This window comes from Gobius niger (genome assembly GCF_951799975.1).
Source record: "Gobius niger genome assembly, chromosome: 4".
NCBI classification, from domain to species: Eukaryota; Metazoa; Chordata; class Actinopteri; order Gobiiformes; family Gobiidae; genus Gobius; species Gobius niger.
This window is the reverse complement of record NC_136855.1, coordinates 28,056,084-28,080,305: the sequence shown is the minus strand read 5'-3', so window position 1 is coordinate 28,080,305 and position 24,222 is coordinate 28,056,084. Positions and strand designations below refer to the sequence as shown.

At 42.5% G+C, this 24,222-nt stretch overlaps 2 protein-coding genes across 5 annotated transcripts in view; one reads left to right on the top strand and one right to left on the bottom strand.

Moving 5' to 3' along the window:
* The window catches only part of kctd15b (potassium channel tetramerization domain containing 15b), a 28,191-nt gene extending 8,488 nt beyond the window's left edge, over positions 1-19,703 (top strand). For 2 of the 3 annotated variants that reach the window (XM_079554596.1, XM_079554595.1), the window contains exons 3-5: positions 3,257-3,401; positions 8,141-8,446; positions 17,288-19,688. In XM_079554596.1, coding sequence (XP_079410722.1) covers positions 3,257-3,401; positions 8,141-8,446; positions 17,288-17,446 — 610 coding nt within the window. In that variant the 3' untranslated portion in view covers positions 17,447-19,688. Of the gene's footprint in view, positions 1-3,256; positions 3,402-8,140; positions 8,447-17,287 lie in introns of all 3 variants that reach the window. The other variant, XM_079554594.1, reaches the window with a different exon arrangement.
* Positions 19,704-20,102: 399 nt separating this feature from the next.
* The window catches only part of LOC306961724 (transcription initiation factor TFIID subunit 4), a 52,423-nt gene continuing 48,303 nt past the window's right edge, over positions 20,103-24,222 (bottom strand). For both annotated transcript variants that reach the window (XM_079554589.1, XM_079554590.1), the window contains one exon: positions 20,103-21,833. In XM_079554589.1, coding sequence (XP_079410715.1) covers positions 21,660-21,833 — 174 coding nt within the window. In that variant the 3' untranslated portion in view covers positions 20,103-21,659. The remainder of the gene's footprint in view (positions 21,834-24,222) is intronic.

Sequence of the window (24,222 nt, the reverse complement as noted above, 5' to 3'; positions counted from 1 at the left end):
ATTGAAGACCTTTTAATGTTACAGAAACTAACTCTAAAGCTTAAAAATGTCAGTGAAGCTTTGTTCTATAAGCACTTGTGTCACATTCGGAAAACTGGCCAAAAAAGAAATGAGAACAAACGAACTGACGATAAATATTGAGTCGAAAAATGTATCATTTGTCGATCTAGTGATTAGCGTGACAGCACAAGTTATATGTTGTGAACATGAGCTTCATAGGTCACCAGGTTGCCTGTTATGGATAGATTAAAGTCCCTATACCAGATTTATTTTTCTAGCAATGAAATTGTAAAAGCAGTGAGAGTTATGATTATGCACTGCACATAAAGCCTTTTAGCCATTTTGAACTAGTATTAAGTTGTGAAACATACTTATAAAATCATCACTGTGAAGAATTGGGTTAGGAAAGCTAGGCATGAGTTTGGATGACAACTAACAGTGAAAAGTGTAAGTGTTTCCTCTTTCATTCTTTAAAAACAGAAAGTCAGATACAGGGCCTTAAAGAAGCAGTGAGAACTGTCTATAAAACTCAAAGAAATATACAGGAGGTTGAGGCTTTGTCGTGGCTGCCGTGATAGTGAAAAGGCACCTAATTATGTGGGCAGTGGTTGAAGTTGTGTGCTGAGCCCTTACCTGTTTGAAAACTCCCCCCTCGCCCTCCCCTGAATGTTTTAGAGGGAAGCCAAAATGAGCAGACCAACACATAAAGAGAGAAAGCCAGAGCAAGGAGAGGGAGCAGGAGGAGAGAGAGAGAGAGAGAGCGCAAAAGAAAAAGAAAAACAGGCAGCATTTTAATTGCTTTTTAAAAAAGTGGAGATGAAAAACAGAGGTAGCCTGCAGGGGTATGGTGAAATTCTAGCTGGAAGAATTGCAAGACCATATGAGAAAGGAACACCTCGGGCCAAACAGGGAGATGAGTATTGGTTTTTTATAAAGCATTTTGCATCGATTTCCAGAGAGTAAGGCAGAAGAAGAAAGATGGAGACGGGTAGAAAGACAGAAAGTAAAAGGCGGCGGGTGGAGAGAGGAGCTCAGTCCAGTCCACTCAGAGAAAAGCAACATTTATTGTGACTTTCCCAAATCTTTATATTGTAAAATGATAAATCACTGTGGTCTGGTCTGACTTTGGGTCAGGATTACCGCAGTGCTCCCGGAGGAATCAATGTAAGACGCCGCCGCTTCAACACGTGTGCGCACAAATAGTTTTTATATGATTTACTCTGTCACACTGCCCTGTCAGCCGACGTGGAGGCGCTGGCTGTGATTAAAGAGCTGATTACATTAAAATGATGATAATAGCAGCGCCGCAGCCCCGCGCCGAGAGCTGTTTCTCAAAAGATGTAGAAACGGGTAAAGAGGTTACACGCAACAGATTCCTTGTGCAAATCACCAGTACAGATTATGCACATCGCCAAAGCGGTAGGAGGAGGACAGAGGTTTGTTTTGGAGGGAAAGATGAAAGTAAATTAGTGCAATTTAGGTGCTGGTCTCGCCGCGATTTGAGACACTTGAGAAAAGAGTGTATTTTTGGGGGCTTTTGCTTTTATTAGATCCTGAGTGTGGATGAGGAATCAGGAGGAATAATGAGGATAGTGTGAAATAAAGCCGTGTAACCGTTTAAGTCAGAGCCGATTGTGAAAATACTACATAAACAACATAACAGCCATTTTCAATACAAGATTCAAGAGATAGCTTGTATTTAAATGTTTAATTTCCAGCATTGGCTTTGGAAATGTCCTATGTTTAGTTGAATCTGAAAAACATTGGTCAAAGAAAATAAATAGATACATAGTAGATTAAAAGCTGGATCAAGAAGTGAATCAAATCTAAAAGTAAATCATGTTTTATCATTGATTATTACACATCTTGAAACAGATTGGGATAAAGTTTTAGGTATAGGAAGTTTCAACTTAACCCCTTAAGACCCCTTAATCCACTACAGGCAAAAATCTTTTTTTTTCTTCAATTGTTTTGGGCCAAAAGGATCTCTTATATATACAAACTTTCACCTGGAAGCAAATAAATATCTAATCTTCACAATAGCATGTTTGGTTATTTGGTTATTCAAGGCCCCTTGGTGAAACAATATCTCCACGTCAGTAGCTCCTACAGACTCCAAACTTTCCAGTCTTGAACTGAACTATATTTTTGAAGGGTTTTTCTGAGGGATTAGTCTATATCTAATCCTGAACCTGATTTATTGAGTTTTCAATTTCAAAAAGTAAAGCGAAATTTAGATTTAGACCAAATCCCCCCTGAGAAAGTCTTTGTAACTAATATGTTACAAAATATCCATACATTTAAATCCATGCATTTAAACCTGGCTCAATCAATCATTCAGATTTCATTGGAGAAAATCTTAGACAGTTTGGGCTGTTGCAGGAATAAAATGCCTTATTTCTATATGAAAACATAACATGACAAAAAAAAACTTTTTAATCTACAGCAAAAGTTTCAAATCGATATCTCTAAATCTTAGAAGTTTCCCTATTCACCTGTTAAGTGATATTCGCTTGTGACATTGTTAATTTTAAAGAAAAAAAAGGTGTTTTTTTAAGTCATATCGTAAGGACAGAACTCCCACAGAACTGACCCATTCTCACAGTGTGATTGCCTGTCAACAGTTATGCAATCTTTACCCCTTTCTTAAGTCAAATCCAATGAGGAAGTAAAATAATAAACATACAGAAACATAAAACCAGGCACATCTTCTTAAAGCAAGTGCAGTAACTATATAGCATGATTATAAGAACCTACGTTACATTTCCTGTGTGATCATCGCTCACTACGGTCAAAGCTCATGAACATCAACCAAAGTTACTCCCGTTTATCATGTTCCGTCCCTAAACAAACCAATCACAGAGCATGTGGTCTTATAATGGTAAACATTTATATCCAGGTGTGCCTTGTTGTCCTCCAACGGTCCGTGCCTCTTCCCCATTCCCTCTGACAGCTGGAATAATAGAGCTGTAATGCTACATTGATGCTATTAATTTTTTTGTAAGTACAGGCGGCGGGCGTGTGTGTGCTGTTGTAATCTCCGCAGAAGGGACACTTCAAACGAGTCTGAAATGGAGCGAGTGCGCCTTAAGCCCCTTGTTTCAACCTGGGATGCTAATGCGTCTCGAGCTCACTGCTAATAAAATTGAAAAAATAAATGGAGGGTAATTGTTTCATGCATTCGAAGAGGGGAGTAACTCATTCCATTATGCTTTTTTTTTTCTTCTTCTCTTTGCGTGTGTGTTTCCATTTCCAGAATCAGTCGCCTGTTCAATGGCACCGAGCCCATCGTGTTGGACAGTCTGAAGCAGCACTACTTCATCGACCGCGACGGGGAGATCTTCCGCTACATCCTCAGTTTCCTCAGAACCTGCAAGCTGCTCCTTCCGGAAGACTTCAAGGTACGAGCCCTCGCCACATCCCTGTAAAGAAGGGCCAGCGATTTGTGTGTTTGTGTTTGCTCCACAGGCTTGAACAGTTTCGAGCATCATGAGAAGGGGATGTTTAGAAACCTGCCAGTGTGTGGACATAAGAGCCTTTACTCTAATTCTCCTTCAACTCACCATGTTAAATACCTGCACACAAGCAGTAATTAGGCACAAAATGAAATATAGAACACTAAGTACAGCAATGTTAAAGTGGGAAGCTGACTGGAGCACGGCCAGTGTTAATGTGCCAAGTCCTGCACTATTGATTAGCGCTCAAAGTACTTGATATTCAGGTGAGGCGCTGTTAGGATTGCAACTACCTGCACTTGGATGTAGGGCCGGGTAACGTTTTTTCTTTTCCGATACCGGGACTTTAACGATACTTGGTTTTCGATACCGATACCTGAACTTTTTTCGATACTTATGCTAAAATAGAACCAGAAAACAGATTAATAGTGTTAATTCATTGTTTTTCCTTCCATTTGATTGTTTTTTGTATCATTTGTTTGAAGTGAAACAACCAAGAAACTTTCTTTAACTATAAAAAAGTGCAGAAAAAAACACTTGTCCTCATGTTCACTTACACACTTTTTTGGGACCATTTTTTTCATTTTTTTTTCTAATTTTTCCATTTCTTTTCATTTGTTCCCATTGTTTTTTTTTCCCAATTTCCCACTTTTTTTTGTTTTTACCAATTTTTCTACCTTTTTTCCCCTAAGTTTGTTCCAATTTATTCATTTCTTTTCCCATTGCTTTCCCCATTCCCCCCCCCCTTTTTTTTCCCCCCATGTTTTTTCTCCTCCCAATTTGTCAATTCCTTTTCCCAATTTCCCCCCCAAGTTTTTCCCAATTTTCTCAAATTTTCTTCCTATTCCCCCCCCCCCACAATTTTTCAGAAAGAAACTTAACTTGTGTTTCAATTTCTCGCCCCCACTTGTTGATAACCAACAGCCTCTTGAATATAAAACTTGAATATAAAGATTGAATATTTCTTCTTGTACCCTTTTCCAATACCACTTGTACCTTCTTTTCGATACCGGACTCGTTTAACGGCACCCAGCCCTCCTTGTTTGTGACTCTGCAGTAGAGCGTATGCAATGCCACGGCCTCAAGTTTAGTTCATGAATTTGACTTTGGCTTCCAACATTTAGCCCATGAACGTCTCCCAGTCCTCCTGCTGTGCTTTTTGTTTAACAAAGCTTTAAGGCTGAGAAACACCTTCACATCCCCAATGCATAAACATATTGACATTGCTCTTTTGTTTTGTTTCATAGCTTTATTACAATCCTGCTTTTACGCTTTAGTTTGTGCAGCAACCTCAAGAAAACCTTTTTGTCTTTAAGAATGTTATTCTAAAAAAGCAATTTAGCTGGCCAAATCTGAACAGCAGGAGCAACACTTGACAATGAGAAAAGATCCAAAAGCGCACCTTGATGTCAGACGCCCAGCTCTGATTTACATGTGTTTTACAAATAAAAAAAAAGAATTCCGCTTTTTCTATGCCAGCAGCTGTTAAGTATTCATGGTAGTTATTGAACAGTGACTTTCTTATCAGAAATAAAGAGCGCTGCGGGCTCAAATCAAGAATGAGTGAGTGCGAGGGAAAACTGTTACAAATGGGCTTGTGTTCAGACACGCTGTAACTAAATAATAGAAAACCCCACATGAGTTTAAGTTGGCTGTAAATGTAGGTGGCAATTTGTTCGATCCTTTTCTTCTGTTATTTTTGTAACTCTGCACATCACTAAAGCATAAACTTGATTCTTAGACGTATCAGAGTGCTACATAATGAAGTCTTAACTCAAAGTGATAGGTGTTTCCTATATCGCAGCGTAATATTTACATCTTTCATTTATTCATGACTCGTTGTCCAGCGGCCAGATCCCCGGGGGCTCTCGGGTTTTGAACCGAGTCCAAAACCTTATACAACATTTGAAAGCGCCGCACATTTGGCAAATGATATCGTGAATCACTAACCATTACTTTTTCTGTTTCGCTTCCATAACGCTCTGACAGTCCAATCAGGCGCCGAGCCGTGAGTAAATGCAACAGCGTCATCGTTCCTACTTATCATGAGGAGCCCGTGTGTTGAAACGCGTACCTTACAATTCCCGTGAAGGCATTAGGGAAAAAAGGAAAATGCAAATGGTGAATAGTGCATGTCCTTATCTGGAACACAATCAGGGCTGCCGTCGCCTCGGGGCCGGCTCTGTTGTGCTGCTGGCTGCCACGGCGCTGTGTGTTTTGCTAAATCAATGTGAGCGTCTGAGCAGAATAGAAAATGCAAAAATTCTACTCAGCCTACATGAGTGGAACAAAAATATTCACCATTAATAACCTTCCTCATCTCATTATTCAAAGTACAATTAATCACAAAGCTGTAAGCATTGCTCAGTCGTATCGAGGCTACGCTTACAGAGCGTAGAAAGAGTTAGCGGCGTCAGCGTGGGCTTATTCAGGCTCGAATCAATAATGCTTTGTTTCTGCAGGTATTTAGGGCTTGTTGGGATGGGCAATGGGCAGCAAATGAACTACCCGAGTTTACGAAAGCCATACTGAGAGCGATATCCCAAGTTACTATAGGACAGTGGCTTCCCAAGCTTCGAGTGGGGCCAGTGTTTATGCCCTTTAGCTTTTCACTTCACTAACAACAGTCAGTCAAAATGCACATCTAGTGACATAAATATTTTCATTGCGGAACTCTCTATTTTTATTGTGCCTGTACAAGTTTTAAAAAACCTTAAGAAACCGTCCTGTCTGTCAAACCAGCACATGCACACCATTTCTTTTCCCTCTTTCCTACTTCAGCCTACTGTAATTCCAAGTGTTTGCTCAATTCGATATAAAAAAGAGAGGGAAAAATCGAAAGCACAACTCCCACTTAACCTCTCCCCGTGTGTCTTTTTGCTGAACACACAGTCGACTTTTTTTGTACTTTCCAGTGACAGATCTCATCACTTACTTATTCTTCATCTTTGGTCTCTGGCTCAGCCCTTGTGCGTGCCGTCTGTCCTTCCCTGAGACATTGCCTTGCCAGTGGGCGCACAGGTCGGATCATTATTTTGAAGCTCAAACGGCCCTGTCTGGACATGGGATGGGGGTCTGAAGTGTCTGTTGAAGCTGCCAGCGGTATATAGCATAGCACTAGCTCCTCCCGCGGGCAGGCAGGAAAGACGGAGGAGTTGGTTGTGTCTCTCTCATCATCACCTCAGCGCTTCCAGGATTAGGCTTGTTTTGTGCTTCGAATGACTAAAGTGGCCGGCAGTCAGACCCCTGTTAAAAACATATCCATCCACAGCTCCGGACCTGTGAAGGCTGAGGAGCTGCGCTTTGATACTGAGAGATGCCCCGAGCGCAGCGTCTCTCTATGAGTTTGTCAGCTGCCGTGAGAAGACCACAGGAGCGAGAGAGAAAGACCCGCTCACTTTGCTTAAATATTAAACCATCAGCTTAAGATGTGTTGCGTCAACATTTGAGCCATGCATAGATTTAGAGTCAGTGTCGTTCAGATGAAGGGGCAAAGCTGTGAGGAAGGCGTCTCAAGGCTGAAGAAGAGGGTTAATGATGCTGTTTGCTGTTGTACTCAGGTGCTATAGCAGAGGTCCAGTAAGGCCTGAGGCTCCCTGACAATTTTGCTACAGTGAGACTAAAGTAAACATATGTAGTTTCCACAGTCTGAACTCACAGTGATTAACTTTCAAGGGCATTTCTGCTCCTTGCAACTCATAAATATGCAAGTTACTTCACAGAATAAAACCCAAATAGGAAGCATAAGTATAAATGACATTGATGTCTAAACTAATTTGTGTGCATCAGGCTGTCTTTTTCTGCCACTTATCAAAACATGAATTTACTAATTACTAATTGTTTGGCTAACAGATTTTGCATTGTTTGGGCCTAACCTAATTAAATCTTGTTTTAATAGCAGCTTAACATGGAGACACAATCCTCATTAGCATAACATCCCCTTCATGCAATGAATACATTAAATTCCCGATTGTCCTCATGTTCACTTGCACATATCTTTTCCTCACCTTCTCTCCTCCGCCAATAGAAACTCTCCGCCGCCTCGTTTTTTTTCAATAGTAGCACTGAATGATTGTGCCATCTGGTCTAGTGGGAAATTAGAGGCAAGAGCACAGGGGCAAATGGCCCTGAGCAAGTCATGTCCTAGAGGGAGAGGCAGGCAATCTGCTGCAGACAGTCTGCACACAGGAATGCACTGGGACAGTTCACTGGAGCTACACTCTGGGCCTGTTGGAGCCTCTCACGGAGACATGCTAAAGGCTAATGCTGCACTGCCAACAGCTATTGTGCCGAAACAGAACAGAGAGGCTGTGTTTATGGACACAATGATCTTGATGATCAAAGCCATCTCGTTTCAGATTGATTGTTTTTGTTCTCATTTCAACTTACAAAAGCATCTTTTGTCCATTTGCAAACTAAATACTGAACGATAGAGAGTGTGTTGGAGTGTGTGTGGGTGCCACTCAGGTGGTGTGTGCGTGGACAGGGCAAAGTGCACTGCAGCTGGAGGAGCAGCCTCTCAGTAATTAGAGGTTAAGTGTCTTGCTCAAGGACATTTTGTTATTAGTTGCTTCAGGCAGTCCATTAACTTTATCACAAATACACCTAGTGCTGTCATGCTAAAGCCACAGCCAGATGACCACAGTACAATACACTGTTGTGACCCTGTGTGTGTTTCTGTGCAGGACTTCAACCTGCTGTATGAAGAGGCCCGCTACTATCAGCTCACCCCCATGATCAAGGAGCTGGAACGCTGGAAGCAGGAGCGCGAGCAGCGACGCATGTCCCAGCCCTGTGACTGCCTGGTGGTGCGGGTGACACCGGACCTGGGAGAGAGGATTGCTCTGAGTGGAGAAAAGGTCCTCATCGAGGAGATTTTCCCAGAGACTGGAGATGTCATGTGTAACTCTGTCAACGCTGGCTGGAACCAGGACCCCACACACGTTATTCGATTCCCCCTCAACGGCTACTGCAGGCTCAACTCTGTGCAGGTACTGTCTCACCAACACACCTCTGCACTGTAACATTGTATGTCAAATGTGTTTTAAACCATGACCTGGTACTGGTCACATCCAAATTACTGAATCTTCTGACTTTTCTGAAATTTCTCATTTTGGATTTGACCTTGTGTTGATTTTTGGCACAATAGAACAGAATACAGGTAGTGAAGATGACAACATCTGTATCGATATCTAGATTTATGGCCCTGTGCGTCTTTCTCACGCAACCTTTCTGCTTTACTTCATAGCAAAGCGTCATTGCGATGACCACTTCCTGGATGAATGAGAGCCTTCAGAAACATATATTCCTTTCCCTTGTATTTACCCTACATAGCTGAACAAGCACATTTTCCTTTAGTCCCTTGTCAGGTTGTATAGTTTACGACTGTGGCAACAGTCACTGCACGTTTGCACCAAAGAAAATTCCAAGTTTGTGAACCTGTTCACTGACATTGGCAATAAAATTATTCAGATTCTGAATTCTCACCGATGGGGAGACAATGGCTCAGACGGTCCAATATCCGAGAGCTTCGTTGGCGGTCCAAATCCTGGCTCTTGCAGGTTCAATGTGTCCTTGACCAAGACACTTCATTCACCGCCTGTACCAATGCAATGTGTGGTTGGGGCTGGATTGGCAGATTGGCAGCTTCTCTATCACTCTTTACCCCAATGATTTTAATGATAATGCATTCCAAACGCTTAAAGTCTCAGTACAATAACATTATTAAAATACACAGGGCAGCTGTATGGAGTGAATGAAAAAGGACTACAGCATAGGCTTGTGCAATATAAGCACTGTACAAGTGCAGGCCATTATTATTATTATTATTACAGGGTATGGCTGCTGTACAAGTGATTCTGTGTCTCTTTGACACAACAAAAACAATCCCTTGTAAAAGAGTTTTTTTTCTGCAGTGAACACTGGGGGAAAAACTGAAGATTTTCCAACAAGTTTTAAATGATCATGGTGTACTATCATAAAGCTGTTGGTGTAGTTGGTGTAGATATATATTTTACCTCATATTTTCAGTTTGCAGCTGTAGTCACACATTTAGGGAGATTTAGATCAAGCTTCCCAGTCAGATAAGATTTAAAGTTCTAGCGTTGTGTGAAAGAGAGAAGTGGAAACATAACAAGCTCACACTACCGGCGCAGTGTAAGACAGTGCCCACAGCCACATGACGGCCGGGCTGAGTGCAGCCTAACCCTGGAGCACTGTCTCTCTCTGGCCCAATGTGGACTCTGACACCACCACCTCCTCTCTCTCCTTACCCCCCTCCCACCCCTCTGCACCTCAGACACCGCTCCAAAGAGCATAGCCCGACAGGCGGGACAAACGCGCATGGACTGCGGCCATGTTTTTCCTGAGAAAAATGAAGAAGAGGAATGGAAAAGAGGGGGAAATGATATGCATAATTTACGCGTTACTCCTTTTTAAGACACAGCTTCTTTTTTAAAAAGACTCCAATATAACATTGCTTCAGGCAATTGAAATACACGTATTGCATTTTTTAATACCATACTTACAATTTCTCAAACAGCCTAAACCGGTTTATACTTCTTTTATAGATTTTTAAATGACTTGCAATATAATTAATTGGCCGCATCAACTAACACAACATTTTCTCCCTCTGTTTACCAGTGAGGCTGCTGCTGGATGTGAGAGTATCACACTAACACAGTCTGAAAGGACTTTTTATTGCTCTGCTTTATTTGCCAAAATCAAATCCTATTTAGAGGTAATGTGCAAAGAAAGACTGTACACGTTTCCTACCACCTCCAGTCTGAGTGCAGTTTTCAGTCGCACACAGGCGCTTTCTTTATTCGCACACCCAGTTGCCCCTCTGTTGTAGGCACACATATGCTAGCGCAGGAGATGGCCCGCCTCATTGGCTTGATGCAGATGAAGACACACGGAGCAGATGGAGGTGTTTTTCACTGTAAGGGGAGATTTTTCTAAACAACTTACTCATTCTGTCCTCTCTCATTGTTGCGTGAAGGTATGGGAAGGTTAGGTAAATAATCCTTGTGTTGGCCACTAGACAATGAGACTGTGATCCTGTTACATTACTAGACCCCAACCCTGGGGAGCAGACAGCCGCGCCCAGCCCACAGGCGCCGAGAGGGCCGAAGTCTGACAGGACATAGAGATCTGTGAAGACCTATAAATGCTTTTATTTATTGTGTGTCGTAGAGAGAAAGAAATTATTTCCGACAGCAGCGATGTTATCAGAGCGGAGGTACTGTTGCTATCTCGCCTCGGGCCGTAAAACGGACACACCATGTGATACTCAATATGTGGACATAATAAGATAATAACCCTGTGTTTTCTATTGTCTACTATCCATCAGTTTTTTGTTGCACAATTATCGTGATAGTGAAGTTGCATTTACATGTCCTATTGCCTTCTTATTCGCCTGCACGACTTTCTTGTGTTTTCAAATGTGTGAGAAGGCAAATAAACAACCTCACCTTGGCCAGTGATTCTCCGCGAATGGAATTTAGGGACTAATACTCACCACCTGTTCTGTGATGTTGATCCAGCTCCTCAGAGAAGCCGCGGAGGCACTTAACATAGAGAAAACATTTAGCCAAAGAGCCACAGAGGTGCACCCACGCGGCCCACTCGCCCCTCTATACATCAATGTGATAAAGCACTGGGTTCAGGCCTGGTTCAATCTGTCCTTCATCAAAGTGACAGCAGAGCCCGTGTAAGACAAGGACCCCAACCCCCCCCCTCCCCCCTGCTGTCCCCTCACAACTGGCCTCACTACCACCAAGCGACATGCCTCCACTCACTCCAGTGTCACTCTGTCAATCCCACTTCTGTGCGCAGGGCGAAGAGTCTCAAGCCTCAGAGAATAGTGGGCTGACCGGTGTGTTAGGGTGTTTAGGAGTAGACACAATTTCTTTAAGTTATGTTTTTGGCCCGCGCGCTTTATCAGACGGTACAGTTTAGTGTGAAAAGGGGTGAAGAGCGGGGAGAGACATTCGGCAAACTGTCCAAACCTGGTGGCGAACTCAACACAGAATTGGGTTGATTTCAGATGAAAAGTAAATACATGTGTGAGATACATGTGTTATTAATCCATTTAACTCCAGTCAAAGAAATGTTTTGTGGTCAGACATTGTGCGTCTCTAACAACTCGTTTAACCAACCCAAGGCTTTAAGCAAAATGTCAAAAAGGTAATACTTAAAGCCACGCTGTGTAAAATCTCACCCAATAAACTGTGAGCGGCTCACTTCTCTCACTGTGCGCTTTTAAACACGATTTTGAACTGGCAAAATTAATCATCAACTCACGCTGTGCGTCTGAATCACATACGAGGAGCGCACGGGCCCACGATGGAGGCGAAAACGCACACGACTGGACCTGTAACACTGTACGGGTGACATGACCCGCGTTACCATGGATACCAGCCTGGTCTGTCATATCATCCTCTAAACAGCCAAACATTAATTAAATAACTTTGGCCAGGCTAACGTCAGCAACAAATAACAAGTAGCCTAGCTTAAATTAGCCGATATAGCTACATAGAATTAAACATACTATCTTCACTTTACTGCACGGACGTCGAAGTACTCTTAAGGTGTTATTATGCCTTATAGCAATATAGTACCCCTTTTCACCCGCTTAGAAAATCGACATTTTGTGTAACTATACTTGGATTGTGTAACTTCTCACGTAACCGTATTTAAATTTGGAAAACGTGGAAGAGCTCGGTCGCTTCAAATTTCACCCCCGTTTGGCCCCATAGAGGAGAGGAGGAGAGGCAGAATGCTGGCAACATCTTTGGTCTTTTTGAGTGACTGAACGCATTCGTAAAGACTAGACAGGTACGCATCAACTTGTCTAAGCTCAGGTAAGAACATATCTCAGTATGGAAAAACGGTGGCCTGTTCCTTTAAAGGAATAGGCCACCGTTTTTACATACTAAGATATGTTCTTACCTCACTTTAGACGTGTTAATATATCCCCGTCTGGTCTTTGTCCGCGCGCTCTGTCACGCAAACGGAGCACATACGCAGCCTCTCCCACATGTCACATAGCTCCGAAAAAGCTCACGATAGAAGCTACCAAGCTCTTCCACGTGTTCCCTATTTAAATAAAGTTACGTGAAGTGTTTTCATGCGAAGTATATTTACCCAGAAATGTAGCATGTCGATTTTATAAGCAAATAAAAAGGGGGACTATATTGTGAGGCGTAATGATACGAGGAGCAAAACGTCCGCGCAGTAACTCCTAAAGGTTATTGACGGAAGTGAGCGGGGGAAGTCTTTAGGAGTTACTACGCGGACGCTGTGCTCCTCGTATCATTACGCCTCACAATATAGTCCCCCTTTTTATTTGCTTATAAAATCGACATGCTACATTTCTGGGTAAATATACTTCGCATGAAAACACTTCACGTAACTTTATTTAAATAGGGAACACGTGGAAGAGCTTGGTAGCTTCTATCGTGAGCTTTTTCGGAGCTATGTGACATGTGGGAGAGGCTGCGTATGTGCTCCGTTTGCGTGACAGAGCGCGCGGACAAAGACCAGACGGGGATATATTAACTCGACTAAAGTGAGCTAAGAACATATCTTAGTATGTAAAAACGGTGGCCTATTCCTTTAAGACATGACTGTAACTTGACCGGGAGTGGGTACGTCTCCAGCTCGTCTTCATGGAGATGTCGACTGAAGGCAGCAGAATTTGAGATTGAAACAGGATTGGTCCTCATCCAAATCCATTCTTTGATAACCCTGTGTGGAGCTGGTCATCAGGAGCATGTTTTGTATGGATGGCAACAGTCTAGTCCAAAATGTTACGCAGTGTGGCTTAAAATAATCCATTCTTTTCATGTTGGTTTTAGTTTGGTGATATGTTAAAAATTAAATTGAATTGAAACTCCTCAGCCTACCTTAGCGGGGTGGTACTTGGAATCCCTCAATTAGTCATGCCCAGCTTGTTTTTTGAGTTAACTACTGATGTGAATTGACTTGTATAATTTACTCAGTTTGTGCCTTTACATCCCTGTACTTCAGCTTTATAAAGCCAGATTGTGTATGTTGTCCTGCCAAACTCCATTCACTCTGTCCAAATGCGTTTTGTGGAGACGTTGGCACGGGCCTTCCTTCATTTGGAGTGGAACATCTCGCTGCTCCATGCCAAATACTTGCTGTAAGTAAAGGATAAAAATCACACAAAGCAGTTTGATAGTACATAGTTAAAGCCATGTGGAACATTTTGGATATTTACAACAGTTTAGTCGCTCTTTTGACATAGGAAGATGTAACTGGGAATTTTCCGCAGTCGTGTCAATCAGCGTATGCCATATGGAGCCGGCGTCGTCGCGCCTCCTCAGATATACGTGCAGTTTACATGAATATTGCATTGTGCTCTGGTTTGCCGCCTAAAGCCTCATTCACTTTGATTTCTTCGCTGTGGAGGTTAGCGCTGGAATGCGTAGGGTAAATCTCATGATGGGTGGCAGCTCAGAGAATGAAAGGTGTACAGAGGGTCCCGGTGCAGCCACGCGACCCGCCACTGTCAGGGAACATGAGTGATCCAGATCTGCCACAGTCAAGAGGGACGGCGCACCGAGAGCAAGGCTTTAATTCCAACAGACTTAGTCACAGCCAAAGTTCAGCTCTGAATCTTCACTTTGTGGATTGCGTTTTGGGGGTTTAAGGGCTGTGCCTTTAAAAACAACTTGATCAATTTAATATGGTGACACTGAAAGTTGAAAACTTCTTTGAGGATGAAACAAAGCTTAAAAAAAAACTCCCCAAAAAAGAATGCACATTTTATTTAGTAGTATATTAGGGTAAGAAATGCTACTTATGTGTGAGCAGCACTTTTGCGTCGTATGATATTCTTTAGTCATATTGCATAAACATGAAGTAACTTGTTTAACACTTGAAATGCCTTTGTGAATGTGGGGTTTTCAGAAAGGCCCTGAAAGCTACTCAACAAATGAAAGTAAACTCAGAAGGTCAGATCACATTGGCTTGCGTATTTGTTTATGGTACATAGATTTAGTATTTCGAAAATCATAAAAAGCCCTCCCTCACACATGACCTCCAGACTCAGGCGGTCTTGTGGGCACAAAGACATGCACATGTTGCCTACTCGAAGCAGAAGCCAATGCCAACAAGTTGTAATTCCATTTCACACAAATCACCATGCTCGACTGGAGACAACTTCTTGGGGAAGTTGCTCGCTTGCATGCGACTTGCTGCTCTCCCCGTGTAGTTTGTTATGGTTGCGCGCGAGTTGGGCAGGAAAATAGGCAGAGAAATACAACATAAGCTGTGATCTGAAGGCCTGCGGTGTGCACTGCCGAACAAAACACACCAGGACAAGCTTCAGCTCTTCTATGTCGTCATCTGGGACTGATTTCAGGGCATTGTCCCGTGGTCTTTTAAACCCTATCTTAATTATTTTGTTTATCTCCCTATGGCGCCGTAATCCACTGCTTGGCCTTGTACAGTCATTAAAATATCCCAAATGCTATCTAAAATAATACCCCCAAGTCTTTTGTGCCATTACGTGATAAAAGTAGTCTGTATCTTTATTGATCGGGCCATTTTCCTCTGTGACCAAAACCTTCGCCAGCGAGTCCCACATGAGATGATCGGGGAGGGGGGTTAAAAAATATGCAATGTGATGCAATGATCAAAGCAGTCCATGTAATATCATTTCCATAATCGTTAGGCTCCTCCGTCATCTGTCATGGATTTTGGGAGTGTTTGATGCTTGGGCAGGTCTCTTAATTAGGCGCCCGCACCATCAGCTGTCCGCCCGCCCCTTCTGTCTCACACATTACCGAGTTCGTCAGCGCCGTATGGCCCAAGGACGATAAAAAAAAAAAAAAGTGGGCGTTTTTCCAACTTTTTTTTTTTTTCAAAAGTGGTCCGTTCTAGCAGCATGTCGTCCCACATTTGAGCTTTAATTAGGAAACGTTCGCTTTCCGATTGCCTCAACAAGTGGGAGAGGGATGGAGAGTGTGTGAGCGCATTTCATTACATGCGTGTTGTTTAGCTATGATCCGGTGCGCACAAATGCACACTTTTTTCTTTTTTGCAGTGTCGAAACCAATCTATTTTGTGTGAACTTTTCGAGCTGCGCATTTGGAAGAGAGGCTTTGCCCTCAGCTAGACCTTTCATTTCCATGTACTGCACACTCCATTAAAAGGACAAGGGAATAAGTTAATCCACTGCGCTGAGATTTAGAAAGATATACCCTCAACAAATATGAAATAGATAAGACTGATGCAAGTGTCCAAGAGTCTCAAACTGAATACTACGTCATCACTGCGGTTTAGGGCTAAACAAGTATAAAATACCTATGCATTTTTCCTTACAGACATATGTATGAATAGATTTAACATTTATGTTTTTAAAATTGTCATTGGGTTTGTATGTTTTACACACAAAGACCCCATGGAGATTGAGAGAACATATAATTGCCCTTACGATTTGCTGATTGAGTTCAACTCGATTGCGATCCCTCTTGCAGCGGTGCTCCATATCTCTATTCTTCCCACGTCTTTTACACGTGTGGACCTCGGTTCTCCTCATTACGCAAATTAGGAGCTCCAGTAATCACCGCACAGGGCAGACCTTTTCCCTCAACGTGCCCAGCTCTGCTCTGTTCCCTCCCAGCTCCTGCCGCGGGTTGGATTCACGTGCAGAATGAATATTACAGAGCCGTGTGATGTCAGGCTCTCCTAGTATGTGTGATCAGAGTATTTACACATTCAGAATTAGTTAACATGTATGAGCTAGAATGGCTATTGTTTATTGAAAATGAGTGGCTTCCCGTTTTTTTGGGTTATCTCTGGCGATTTCCTGAGGTTTACAGACACCTGTATATGAGGTATTGGAAAACCAGACCTTGGTTATGAGAATCTGAGACTGAATCATTGTCAGTCAATGTCATGCAGCTGACTGGGACTGTCATGGAAAAGTACTGATCAATTAAAGAAATAGGCCCACCGTTTGTTAAATACTGAGATATGTTCTTACCTTAGCTTAGACGAGTTGATGCGTAGCAGTCTGGAGCACAGACGGCGTTAGCATATAGCCTCTCCTCTTCTCCTCCTCTCCTCTATGGCCCCAAACGGCCCTTCCACTTTTACCCTGTTTATATACGGTTGCATGAGCCTTTACACGCTCCAAGTATAGTCAGACAAAATTAAACATGTCGATTTTCTATGCGGATAAAAAGGGGAATATAGTAGTATAGGCGTAGTTATATTACTGTGACTATACTTGGCTCACATAAAGGCTCATGTAACCATATTTAAATAGGGAAAACATGGAAGAGCTTGATCACTTCTAACTACTTCACTCCCGTTTGGGGCAATAGAGAAGAGGAGAGGAGAGGCTAAATGCTAACGCCGTCTGTGCACTGTTTACGTGACTGAGCGCACGCATAAAGACCAGAAAGCTACACATTAACTCATCTAAGCTAAGGTATGAACATATCTCAGTATTGAGAGTGGCCAATTCCGTTAATAAAATTGCATGTGACAGCAGCTCCTCAGCATCGTGGATTCCTGTCCAACATTTTGCCGAATGTCTTTATCTGCTCTCCATCCTCTTGTGCTTAACTGTCCTGCCTAAAGATTGCAGCACCAAAATAAAACTCATTGTCAGTGCCAATCAGGTTCTGCTTTCCTGCCCAGTGAAATGGCTGACAAGTTTTTAACACATTTTCTTCCAATCCAAAACTTCTAATAATGTTTTTCACTTGCCTTTGTGGATAGAAATGAGTGCATATGTTATAAATGACTTCACTAATCTCCTTATGGTTTGCGTGTCTCTGTTTTTTGGGCAGGTCCTGGAGCGTCTCTTCCAGAAGGGCTTCAGCGTGGCTGCGTCATGCGGCGGCGGCGTGGACTCGTCCCAGTTCAGCGAATACGTTTTGTGTCGCGAGGACCGGCGGTGTCTGTCCCTCAACACCCCCATCAGAATAAAACAGGAACCTCTGGACTAAAGCCGCAGTTTGGAGACAAAACTGACCCCCCAATGCCCCCAGTTCTCTGACCCCACCCCACCCCTCTCCCCCCGCCACCCCAACAGGACCACCACTGTCCCAAATACAAAGAACGCTTACTGCACTGGACAGCTGTAGGTATAGGACTCTTCCAACTACCAGTGCAGCTTTGCAGAACTCTTAAGGGGAATGTAGTGCCAAACAAAGAAAAAAAAAAACAACGCATCAGCAACACACATTTTTGAATATTTTAAACAACGCCCAAAGAATCTGGGACTGTATGAACTCTGTGACTGTTGTTTTGTTTGTGGTAATTTGGGGGAATATTCACGCTTATGTGGACATGAGTAGCCAGGTCTGGGACTATGACATAAGCGCCCCTGCCCCCTTGTCCATACACCCCCCAGTGTCACAAAACCCCTATTGGCCTCAAAACAGCAGCACTGTTCGCCAAAATGATTGTCTATGACTTTTCTCTTTTGTTTTTTTTTAAATGTTGTCTATTGTTCCTACTCTTATCATGACACGGTGTAAACAATTATTAAGAGGATTATTTTAAATGTTTTTTCTTTTTTTCTTTTCTACAATATGAAGGATGTATGAGCGCTGTTATCATTAGGCTTTTTGGAGAGCTTGTGTGAGAGCGTTTCTTGGCAGTAGCTGCACAAACTCGAGATGTCCGCGGGCTATGTGGCTAAAGCGATCTGGCTGGCTGTGCGTTCAGAGCCGAGGAAAAAAAAAAAGTCCCATTGTTCAAATGGTGCATGGAGTAGAACCTGGGTGTTTCGGCAATGTTTAACGTTAAATGTATCGCACACATAAAGAAAAAGAAAAAAATCAAACCTTTTTCCGCGAGAACATATCAATTAAAAATTGGTCCAGAACAGGTTGATTGCACAGACTGAAGCGAATTGCAGTAAAGCTTGAATGTTTAGGGGAATTGTGCTATAAAATTAAAAATTATTTGCACATATAATAAGCCTTGTCCTGCCCTGATCCACTTGTCAAACCCAAATGATTTACCCCCAGACCTTGCCCTCTCCACCTACTTTGAAAGAAACCAAAACGTACAGGCAGTGTGGGTGAAGTGTCTTGCTCAAGGATGAAACCGCAGTATGTAATCTTGTAGTGCTGCACTGCCAACTTTCGATTTAGTGGACAAAAGTCTCTACCTGAATTACATCTGCCTCAGCGACAGCCTAAACCCAAACCCAAGCACTGGACAAAGGGCACGATCAATCGTTTGAGTTGGCTCCCGATGCTGTTCGTCTCTCCAGGTTTGAGAGAGTCTGTCACTTCTAAGCCCCGATGATCTCATGAGTATATTTGGCAGCTCCTAAAGTGAACTGTACTCTCCGCAGCACTGTGTTCTCCACAACAAGGCGAGTGGGCGGCATTTACTCTATCCTGTTCTTTTGGTCTTATTCTCAACATTTGCGGATCAAAGACGGCAACAAGAAAGGCCAAGTTCTTTGCTTGCTTTATATTTGCAAGTAAGTTTTCTTCAATTCCACGCACACTAAACAAAAAAAACAAAAAAAAGTTCTGATCTTTGTGGGTGCCAACAGTTGTTTGAGTTGTTATTCCAACAAAGTGGAAATATGTTTGTTAAAAACTGACTTTAGTGTGTGTTCAATGGAGATGCCCCGCTGATTAAAGGGAGTATACCGGGGGTAACATTGCTCTGAGCCCCGCGCTAGCCTCCCCCAGGAGCCTTCTCTCTCTCACTTTGTTCTGACCTGCCAGTGGCCTAGGCTTTTGCATCCACTCGCCTCAAAGGGAATGGTCAACCAGGGCCCTTTTCAAGTGCGCCTCTTCACAGTGCCGCTCTGCCCCCCGCGTTCTTCCCCGGGGCGCCCCCTCCTCTTGTGCCACTAGAAAACTTGGGCCTGTGCTACCCCCTGCTGCTGTGTCATCGCCATGCCCTGGATTTCAAACGCACACGACGCATCGGAGAGCTCTGCAACAAGACAAACAACACATCTGAACTGTAACCAACTTTACGACAAAGTGGGCTACTGCTCCGCCACTACAGGACATACAGGTGTATACTGGTCGGCCCGGTCACAGCAGGTTCATTTGTACAGCTATTGTAAATGAAGAAAACATTACTCCGGGCTTTTTTTCCCCAACCAAGAGACTTGTTTGTTGTACTGAAAATAAAAGGAAAAGATTCCCAGTGTGTACATATGAACTTTGAAAAGGGTATAATAAGGTTAAAATGTAAATTATTTAAAAAGTGTCAAACATTTAGACTGTGGTATTACAGGGCATGTCTTCATTTACAGTGTCACCATTTTGTTGCTTATTTGAGATAATAAAAGGATGTACTGTACATGTGCTGATCTTGTGTCTGGGGAAAGGAGGCTTGTCTGCACCTCTGGAGGGACTGAGGAACAGGCCATGGATGCGAAAAAACCAATACGCTCCTAAAGCCCAATATTTTGCACCAAGTTAAACGGTTTGGTCTTTTCAAAAATGCTCCTGCTTAATTAGCAGCAGAAACCTAGAGGGACTTTTCATTGTTGAGCAGCGGTGCTCGACTGAGTTTGTACTTAGCATGTGTAGCGTTAGAAATGGAAATGAAGCAAGCTGCATTAGAAGTTGACTTTAGTAAAATTGTCTAGAAAAGCTTATTTTTCCTGTTAATGAAAAGAACAAGTATCTATGTAGATTTCAGGGACTTTAGCTCTGACTGACAGCAGTTTGTTCTAAAAACAAAAACAGAAACAAGTGGTAAGTGTAATTTAGTAAACAGCTTATTTATTCCTTTACAAAATAGGTACAAATACATAGGTGTTTTTCACACAAACTGGAAACTTTAAAGATATGTACAGCAGTTTACCAAAAATACTGTGATTCTAATAAACACATAGTTTTGTAAACTATTTACAAATTCTCCTCAAATGAAAAGATTTTTCTTGTGAGTACATCAGGAATATTGTTCTAGTCTTCAGACTAAAAAGCTGTAGAAATGTTCACTTGTGAAAGCGCCTGAAACCATAGAAACTGTTGGACTCTTCACCAGCGTGTTGTGCTTGTCAAAAAGCATGGAGCTCATTTTTACCAAAATGTGTCACACATAAAAGCCAATTCAAAATAAAAAAATAAAATATATTACTGTTAAAAAAAAGACTGACTAAAATTGGCAACACTGTTTACTAATAAAAGAACCATTCATTGCAATAATACAGAGACACCTTTCAGTTGTCAGGCAAAAAGGTAATAAAAAAGTGCGGTCAGAATTCAAAATTCATTTGTTTCTTTTTTCAAATGTCACTCATAATTGAAAGGATACAAGCTGCATAGAGGCAATTATATAAATATATATCTAAAAAACAACTTCAATGACTGAATCATAATACAGTAAAAAGGCAACAAACAATGAAATACATTAAAAGCAATACAATTAACAACATAAAAGGCAAATAAAAATGTGCTTAGGCTGGAATTATTTCACAGCTTTTTTGATAATGAATGCAGCTGTGATCGGGACACAACAGGGTGACCTAAGTGCTTTTAGTAAGATTTCTTCGAGGTTCAGTCTCAGGGGCTGAAAATGAGTAAAAATCAGCTAGTGCTAAACACCTGAAAATAAAGGACAGTCAGTCATTACTTCAATGTTCACATCAGTGTCGGCAAAGAAAAACAGAGTGTGGTCACATGACCCCAGGAGGCCAAGTCTTTTTTATAATTTATATTCCACTGAGGACAAATCTTAAAATGTATATTCTGTTTTTTTAATGAAGCTTAAATAGAATAAAATATACATGCGGTCAAATAATCCTAAAGGAACTATTTACACAAACAGTACAGGACTGAGGTGATGCTGGAATCTCAGTGGAATTTATCACAAATAAAAATCTCTTATGATGTTCAGTTATTACATTCTTTGAACTAATAGCTCAAACTGAATATTGAGGTTGCCATTAAATAATCAATCATTGAGGTGGTTCATCAAAGATACTGCTAACAATGGTTTAAACAGCTACCATTAAATGTGGGAAATGTGCGAGCAAATATCCCACATGCACAACATTCAAATCACATGATACATGACAATGTAGAAAGACAAGTTTTGTTTTTTTCATTTTTCTTGTGTTTCTTAATAAAACAATCTGAGAACAGACATCACTTGGGGATAGGGACAACACAGAGCTGAAACGCTGGACCTGATCTGAAGGCACATGGCAGGGGAGGAGGAGGTCAGTGGCTACTTGAGCAGGGCCCGGTACAGCAGCAGCGAGTGGGCCATGTCCCTCTCCTGCTCCATGTAGAAGACTAAGTCCCTGAGGTTCACCCGCGTGATGCGCTGGCGTGCGTACTGGCGCGAGGAGGAGGACGGGGTGGAGGAGCCAGCCGGAGAACCTGCCGTACTGCCCAAAACCTGGAACACAATAGGTTAGAAAACATTTAATAAACACACTGTGGATGTATAGCTTTTCACTGTCAGTTCTCTGTTGGACATAAATAAATAACTAGAATCACTCCATTCTGAACGTGATGCCAGAAAAATGATACATACATAAAGGAAAGCACATAAGTGGATGATGGAAATCCATTTACATTTGAAAATAACACAGTGAAACAGATCCAGCGAGTGCCCACTTGAGCTCGAGCAGCAAGAGACAAGTCAGACGTTCAGGCCAGGAACACCCTCTTACAATTACACTGATTGCAGCGCTTTGTAAACACACAGGACAGACAGGCCTTAATTGCAAACATATGATCAGTATGAATTTACAGGAAGAAAACTCATGACTGGCCAGTCCTATTGTACAATGAGCATGTCTGTGTATACTCAATAACCTACAGTCGATGAGTGAAGGAAGCCAGGCTCTGCCAGCCCACTGCCCCGTCTTTGGCTGCTCCGAGTAGCCGCAGGCATGCCAGTTCTTCAGTTTTGGAAGCAACCCTTAACTATTCAGGTCAACCACCACTGGCCAGATGTGAAACAAGGATCTGCCCATCAACATGACAATTACTGTCACTCACAAAGATACTTCATGACATGGGCATAGATTTTACCAATCACCGCCATCAATCTACCTGAACGACAGGTTCAGTGGCTGGAAACTAGGACCATGTCCAAACCTGGTTGTTCAAGTACCATAACTCCCAGAATAACTTGTTTTTTTAAAGACAGTGACACCCTTGAATGATCCAAATCCAAGCAGAAAGGTCAGTATTTGCAGAGCGGGGTGTGGATGCCAGCAACCCAAACAGCAGTATGTTGTTTTTGGTATATGCTGTGTTGCTTTATTCAAGCTACATGCGAAAAATGGAAAAGAGAGTGGTGGCGTGAGTGGAAAGACCAATCCTAAACAGAGCAGATGGCAACATGTCAATTAAAACAGATGACGAGACATCAGCAATCACACTTTTACCGTCACCAGTATAACGCGATTATTGCCTTTTAGACAATAATTGTGTCTAAAACAATTGAAAAAACAAAATGGTAGGATATGTGAGGCCATGACAAGAAAACATGGAGAAAAGAAGTTGAAGCAGAGAGAGGAAGAGCAAAATTCAAAAATGCTTGGCCAGGAAAGATCCATGAGGCACAAAACAGCATCTGTCATTTTATCTGCGATGGCTGCTGCGAGGCATTATGTCATATGACATATCCATCGTGCAGCGCACAGGGATACTTCAATACATCTCTTCAGACATTTGACTGGAACGAGGGACACAAAGCACAGAGAACCTGAGAGGCAAACAACCAGGCTCTTACATTCTCCCACAAATAGTTCACAGTCAGGACACTTCAAAACTAAGAACTTCATTTGATTTGGTAATGAACAAAGGCAAAGCATTTGGGTGGCACGGTGGGGCAGCAGTTAGCGCTCAGGCTTCACAGGTAAAAGGACCCAGGTTCTATCCCCTTGGGCAGGGTCTTTCTGTGTGGAGTTTGTATGTTCTAACCGTGTATGCGGAGGTTTCCTCCAGGTTCTCCGGTTTCCCCTACCACTAAAAACATGTACAATAGGCCAGGATGAGCGACAGATGGCTTCAACCCAGCGTGGCATGTGTCCCATGTGTGTTCATTGACATGCACTGTCCCGACCATAAATAAATAAATAAATTAAAAAATAGATTTACCACCAGGCTATTTAGTGATTACAAATGTGTAACACAGCAGATATGATATTAAGAGCATAGTTATAAAATGTTACTTTATTCTTCCCGTAAATAGTCACATTTATATAGTGCCCCTTTATCTGCTTTAGGCACTCAAAGCGCTTTACATCAAGGAACCAGTCATCCATTTACACGCTCATTCATACACCAGTTTATGCAGACACTAGAGGCATTGTGGGTGAAGTGTCTTGCCCAAGGACACAACAACAGTGTGCACCTGCGGGATTCAAAACGCCGATCCTCTGATCACAAGACGACCCGCTCTACTCTCTGCGCCACTGTGGCCCGTAGGGGGAATGTATTTGGCCGGTCCTTCTTCGACCAGGGTCCCAGGGCGATCTGTTCTGGCCTATTGCGCATGTTGATAAGAAAACCCACCCAGATGAATGAGAACACGCAAACTTCACACGAAAAGGTGCATTTGGTATCATACACAGACAAACGAACAACACCCGTATTTGTGAGCTTCATAAGTGTGAGAGCTTATTTGTAACAGTTTTAGCAGCCTCAGTGACTCTGTACTGCAGTGACAGCATGACTGTTAGTGGGTGTCTTTGAGAATTTCCACTGGGACCTTTGATTGTTTGAGAGGGGAGCGAGGGTGGGGTTTTCTTGCTGATGTGTGGCTTTGAACT